At 45.2% G+C, this 7113-nt stretch overlaps 1 protein-coding gene across 1 annotated transcript; it reads left to right on the top strand.

The window, feature by feature from the left end:
• Positions 1-1489: 1489 nt before the first annotated feature.
• On the top strand, positions 1490-5514 carry kazald2 (Kazal-type serine peptidase inhibitor domain 2; the record flags this gene model as incomplete). Its single annotated transcript, XM_080843676.1, has 4 exons — positions 1490-1994; positions 2839-2999; positions 3981-4128; positions 5399-5514. 4 exons carry the CDS (start codon positions 1490-1492, stop codon positions 5512-5514), a joined length of 930 nt encoding a protein of 309 aa, XP_080699802.1.
• Between the last annotated feature and the right edge of the window lie 1599 nt (positions 5515-7113).

Below are 7113 nucleotides of genomic sequence, written 5' to 3' on the forward strand. Positions count from 1 at the left end.
GTATTTGTCTAGAGGCTATTTAAATCGGCATGCATAAGTCTTGCAAAGTTTGGCAGTAGACACACCTGAAATTGCAGACAGCAGTAGCAGATAGATACAAAAAAAAAGGTGCATATCATTCTCAGTCTTCTCTCTGTCTCCTTCATATCAGTGTGTTCTTAGTGCTGCCAGCCCCCTGCAGTGCAATAGCTGCAGCTTTCTCTTTCTCCTTTTTGTATTGAAATAGTGCATTCCTCTCAACAGTCCACAGAGGCAACTCCAGGCAATTAGCTCCAATAAGGCCCACTCATTAGGAGGCCTGTGAGCTGAATGAGATCTGCTCCACACGACTAATCAATATTAATGATGGATTATCTACAATTAACAATGGGCCCGTAATGGCCCACTAATTGTTTGTTTTGTTTGAACGAGGAGAGGTGAGTGCCTGGGATAAATCAGCCAGGGAGGTGGCCTTGCTCTCGCCCACTCTCACGGCCTCTTTCACAGTCATTAAGCCTGCGTTAACATGTGGGGCACTGACGATCTGCACATTCTGGTTTGAATAACAACAACTTGAATCTTTGGTAATGCACAACATGGAGGCATTTCACTTCATCTAATGTCAATATGTACTGATAAAGTAGCCAATTACTTGACACTTTGTTACATTTTTGATGACTGTGATTTTTTTTTGTGAATATTAATATAATATAAAGGTTTCTTTTATTTAGGACAACATTTTAAGTCTTAAGAAAGTCAGTGGATGAACCATACATGTGAGAAAGCCTTGTCAAGTACAGCACCTAACATTTTCACAGCAAATCTCAGGCCATTTTGTGCGTAATTACCCAAAGGTTTTTAGGTGCAGGTATTATCCTGCACCAGGTGTGTAGAGGTGAATTTATGGCCATGGCTGTGACTGTCACCACACCTCCCCCCCTCACAGGAGCCAGACTTTTGATTGGATGCTACTAGCGTCTAGGCCCTCCCCCTCCCTACCTTGTTCGAGTACCCCACAATTTAAAAGTGGGGTCAGCCGAGCATCAGACACTCCGTGACACTCAACTGTCTCTCTCTTTTTTCTGCCTCGTCTGCTCTTTTCTGACCGTCTGTCTTTGGTGCTGGTCTTAGTTTCCATGCAACAGAGCAAAAGCAGACTTAGCACTTAGCCCTTGCACAGAGAGAGAGAGAGCGGTGGAGGCCTGAGGTGAGATAAGCTGCACTTAACCTTTCCTGGTACCAGTGAGCCCAGTGTGTTTGACAGACAGGTGATGTGATCAGGACCTTCAAACCTGGTGAAGATCACTCATCTCTAGAGAGAGCTGAACCCCTCCAGACCAGCCACTCGAGCTCAGCAGCAGATGGAAGCACTCTGAACCCACTGAGCCTCCGGAGCACCCCAGACGAAGAGCGCCTGGAGGAAAAAGAGGGCAAAACAACTGGGGGAGCAGTGTTTTTTTTTGTTTTTTTGTCTCCATTTCTTGCCAAAAGGGACTTACTCACAGACACCATGGTTCTCATCGAGGTGACGTTAGCCTTGCTGCTGGCTCTCTGTGTCGAACCAGTGCCCGTGGAGTTTCTACAGAGGTTAAACGGGCAACAGACTGCCCCCCGCCGAGCAGCGGGGTGCCCCCAGAAGTGCCAGTCTGAGCTGTGCCCGTCGGTTCACCTCCTGCAGCAATGCCCGGCGGGACGCGTGCGAGACGCCTGCGGGTGCTGCTGGGAGTGCGGCAACGAGGAGGGCCAGTTCTGTGACATGAACCCCTCCGCCGGGATTCACGGACGCTGCGCCGAGGGCCTGAGGTGCAGAGTTCCTCCCAGGGAGAGGTCCCACTTCCTATCCAGCGTGGAGGAGGAGACCCCCAACCCCATCTGCGTGTGTGCCAAGCAGGAAGTGCTGTGCGCCACGGACAGGAAGACCTACGAGAACAAATGCCAACTGCGTAAAGCCCAGCATGGCCTGGCACAGGGAGAGGACAGGCCCACCGTGGCACACTACGGGCCATGCCGATCAAGTGAGTGCATTCTGAGGGGGGGGTTATTTTGTGTGGTGTGCTTATTTATTGTTTAGTTCATTCTTTAGGACTGGCCGAGAACTTATGTTTGGGTCAGCATAGATTTAGATTGGACAAATGGGAGCCTTATTTGATTATGGGAATGTGTTTTTGTGGTGTGTTAACTTATCTTATTTGCTAGATTATGCCCTTCTGACACTCACCTAGATTTTTAGTTATCAACTGTGAACTGGCTTGTAAACTACTGCTACTGTGGGTTTAGATGTGTCAGCCCTCCATTACATCTTTGATAACCTATAAAACTGAGAATGACTCTTGCAGATTAAATTACAAACCATCGCTAGTATCAACAAAACTAAATGGGCAGATATGTGTGAAAACTTGATATAGTAGTCCAATTAGAGTAACTGGGAATCATTATAAAACATATTGACATTAATTGCACACCAGATCAGGTAAGTTCACCCCGTGGCCTTCTTCAAGGCAAGATACTGTAGAAATCCTAATGGTAGCACATACGACGCTAAAGGCCAATTTCACATCAATCATCATGACTTTAATTAGGCATGATCCTTTATTAAAGGCAATCAAATCTCAGTTTCTACAAGGGTGAGATAAAAAAGCAATGGCTTCCTACCGCAGTCTTTTAAGGGATGTCTATATTACTCACAGTGACCTTGCAGCTCCTATGTGTTTCCCGGCCTGCATAGGGGTCCTATGTGAATTAATTCCTGAGTTATTGAATGTTACTCTCGCTGCCATTCACGGAGGGCATCTTTGTAAGGATTAGAACAAGTAAATGAATCGTACAGTAACAGCCATGCTGTTTGTTTGTTGTTTTCAGAGCCAGTCATCACCATGGGGACACAGCATCTCCACATCCTAGAGGGGAGTGATGCTGTTGTTGTGTGTGAGGTCACCTCTTTCCCTCTGGCCTCCATTCATTGGAGGAAAGACGGAGAGAACATCTTCCTTCCTGCTGACGACTCCAACCTTGCTACACAGGTACGCAACATATCCACAGGTTCATCAATAAATGTTTACATGTTTATGAATAAATGTTTACATGAGTACATTCACAGCTATATATGTGCACAGAAATACTGGATATGAACATTGTTTCCACTCCACTGCATAAAAACACATCAGCGTTTAATATAATCTTATACGCTCATTGTTGTCTCGCTACAGTACAGGGCAATCCAATGTCAAATCCTGCCTTTAAACAGATGCTAAGACATCACAAGATTGAAATGATAGTGTCTTGATGTGAATGTCCCTTTCACAGATAGTGGTTGATTTCATAACGGCTGTGGCCCTGATTCAGAACAGATGTGTGGTGCGGTCAAAATGCTACCTGGGTCCTTTTTCCCTTAGCAGCAGTCCTTCTTTAATGTGAGCCAATGGCAGTCAAATACAGTCTGCAGCTTGTCACTAAACCTATACACGGTGCGCTCAGGACGAAAGAGGAGGAGAGACAGAGAGAGAAAAGAAGAGACGTTTAAGATGACATTTAATTAAAGAGAAATTTAAGTGTGATCTGTATCGCTATAATGATTCTAGAATTATACACCTTGTGCCTGAGAATGAGAGGGACAGAGAGAGAGAGAGAGAGAGAGAGAGAAATAGAGGGAGTGAGTCAGTAAGTGATAGAGAGAGAGACTCAGGCAAGAGAGCAAAGCAGTGTTTGCCCCTTTCGTGTAATTTCCAGGCTTGCAGAGACCCATAGTGTGTCACACACATACACACACACACACACACACACACACACACACACACACACACACACACACACACACACACACACAGACACACACACACACACACACACACACACACACACACACACACACACACACACACACACACACACACACAGACACACACACACACACACACACACAGACACAAACACACACGCACACGCACACACACACACATACAGGAGCGTGTAAGCAGTGTTTGCCTTCTCTGTGTAATTACCAGGCTCGGAGAGGCCCCCACCGCTTTGAACTGTCCGGCTGGCTCCAGATCCAAAACGTCGGCCTCAGCGACGAGGGCGTGTACACGTGCGCTGCCAGGAACGCCTTCGGAGAGGCGTCTGCCTCGGCCAGATTGCAGGTTCTGCGGAAAGGTATGTTTGAGCACACACACACACACACACACACACACACACACACTTCTGCGGCAAGGTATGTCTGAGCACAGCCAAACAGCCCTCTCAGACGAGAGGGGGAAGGTCAAGGGTCAATGAGCTCAACCACCAAAACAACGCGTTGCCACTGGGCAGAGTTTACCGTGAGAGACTCCGCTGGGAAAAAATGCTTCCCTTTGACTTTGTTGTGACTCTTTTTCCTGTAAACACGTCACTTTTTTTGGATCTAGCTTTAAAGGAACAGTCAACGTGGAAGTGTATTACAAACAAAAACGTGCATCCAAAACATCTGCAGGATCGAGCGGTATACAGCTTAGGGGAGACAAAAGTTTTACAATTATTATTATTATAAAAAGAAAACATTACATTTCTGGATATTAACAAGTCCACAGATATAAAAAACACATATCCTCAACAGACAAGGTTCAAGCATACTACTTCTCCTGACTGTATCCGTTTTCTGAATGACGGAATTTCTGAATAGAAACCATATCCTGCATTCAAACTCAAACCCCGTGCAGCCATTTTAGAATCAATTCATTTTCTGACTGCGGTCTGACCTGCGGCATAAAGAGATGTTGCTATCAACAACTGAGTCCCATCGATCCCCGCCCCACTTCCCCATCTCCAGGCCCAACTATCAGTACCTCTCATCTGGACACACGTAAAGGTGAACTTGGCTTTCCGAGAAATTTCACGGAGATGCAGATAGCCTTACATTGTCAAGGGCTTTATCCTGAAGGAAAAGGCACATTAGTGATGACAGGCTGTTATGACGGGGGCGACAGAGGAGAGGAGAGGAGGAGAGGGGGGTTGGATTATATGGCATCTAGTTGCTGTGACTGTCTCCCTGTTATCTTCATATCTGGGGGGTCTGCCCCCCCCCCCCCCCCCCCCACACACACACCACCACCTTCCCTTTATCTGTGCGCCCAGGATCCTTTTCTCTGGCGCTTTTTCCCGGAATGCTCACAACTCACTGAATCCCGCTGGGGAAAGGTGACTTTGCAGTGAAGGGAATCCACTTTGACTGTTTTGATGCCCGCACATTCATTTACTGCTCACATTGAAGGTTAAAGAAACAGGACCATAACACTATTTATCTCAACTAGTTTTAAAAGCCTTACTACAATAATAATGCTGAGGGTTTTTTTTTGTGATATTATATTATCAGAAACAAATGGATTGCAAGTGAAACCAGTTGTGATTTAAAAATGGAGTTGTAACTCTGACTCTGCTCTTCTCCTAGGATCTCAGTCGGGAAGTGATCAGCTAAAGAAGGAGCCGTACAGCATAAAAGATGATGAAGAGGATGGTGATGATGAAGACTATGAGGGCCGCTCTAGTGGTCATATGTATGTGTAAATTTGTTTGGGGGGGGGGGGGGGGTGTAAAGAAAATGTATCAAAATATATTTAGATTTCTTTTATCAGATGCTGTATGTAATAATTTTAGGAGTGTATGTATAACTGCATTCCAGTGAGTACAACTTCTATGATTTCTGACGTTTTGTAAATAAAATTTCCTTTGTATACTACTTACTTGACCTCATCTCAAATGAATTCTCTCTAGCATTGGTATCAAGTTAACAACGCATTATATTATTCATCTTCTTGGTGTCCTAGCGCTGAGTGCAAGATGATTTGAGCATTTAATTAGGAGTAATTAGGGATGATAGCTGTTATATTTCCCTCCAATCTGTGTGATGATTGTCCTGATACGCCTGTCAAGACTCCAAAGTATTTGAGCAGTCTTAGGGGTTTAAAGATGTGTGTGTTTCTGATCTTGCATGTGTGTGCGTCTGTGTGTGTGTGTGTGTGTCTGTTCGTGCATGTGCGTGTGTGTGTGTGTGTGTGTGTGTGTGAGAAAGAACGATAGAAGATGGATTGGTAAATAACACTGAGGGGAAATAAAAAGACAGAGGCCTGGTGAGTTTTGCTGGTGCACTTACCCAGTGAAGCTCCCTAGGTTGTCCCTGTTAAATAAAACATGGCCTAGGTCTCCATAAGTGTCCTGAAAGAGTGTTAGGAGAAAAAAAGCCCCCAGGTTAAGTTGTTTGAAAGCTCTGGTATTAAGAGACGTTTTACACTTAAGAAGTTGGTTTCGCTGGGTTTTCTGTTTCCACCAGCTATTGATTGATGCTCAACTATCAATGCATAATAGAAAAGCACTCAGAGCAAATGTAGGGTTATGGCCTTGGAGGGAGGCGGCAGACGAGACTTCAGCCGAACGCCATTATTGCCCCATAAAGGATCCCCGGGGACGACCACGGTGTTCACATCAGCACACACCAAATCCCCAATTAAAGAGGAAAAACCTTCGAATTCCCTCCCCTTTCCTGCGCGGAAATCAATCCGAATTCAATCCATTCAGCTAGAATTCCGACAGAGCAGGTAATTGCTCATAATCGGTCAGATAGGTGACAACAGCTTAGAGGGGAGACACTAACACAATCGGGTATTTTCTTTCAGCACGTGTCCTCTGCTCGGTCCTCTGAAGAGCAGGGAGTGAGTGAGAGCCCATTTGTGTTGCGCTTGCTAAACACTTATCTAAAGTTTCATCCCTTATTTTTAGACGCTCCGTGGCAGGATTGATGTGCATTTAAGGCTTTTTTTGACATCTGTGCTATAATGCACTCAGTAAAGTAATACTTCCGCAACGCAGCAGTGAAATCTCTAAAAACATTTTGAGCGTTTAAAACAAAATGGATCCCTGATTTATCAGGATCATTTGGGTTACAGAGCGCCATTAAAAATTAAAGTGGCATGAAAATGGCTTTAATTTTCCGCAGTATAGATTTGTTAGCACAAGCAGGGGTGACTGGAGGGGGGAAAAAGATGCAATTATGTGATGATTCATTTTGGCATTGGTGTAATTCTATCTGTAGGTATTAAGGTGGACACCAAGCTTTATGGCGGTGTTTGACTGGATGAAAACCTCCCCTGGTCCTCTTTTCCAAAGGCA

This window comes from Sprattus sprattus (genome assembly GCF_963457725.1).
Source record: "Sprattus sprattus genome assembly, chromosome: 8".
Classification (NCBI taxonomy): domain Eukaryota; kingdom Metazoa; phylum Chordata; class Actinopteri; order Clupeiformes; family Clupeidae; genus Sprattus; species Sprattus sprattus.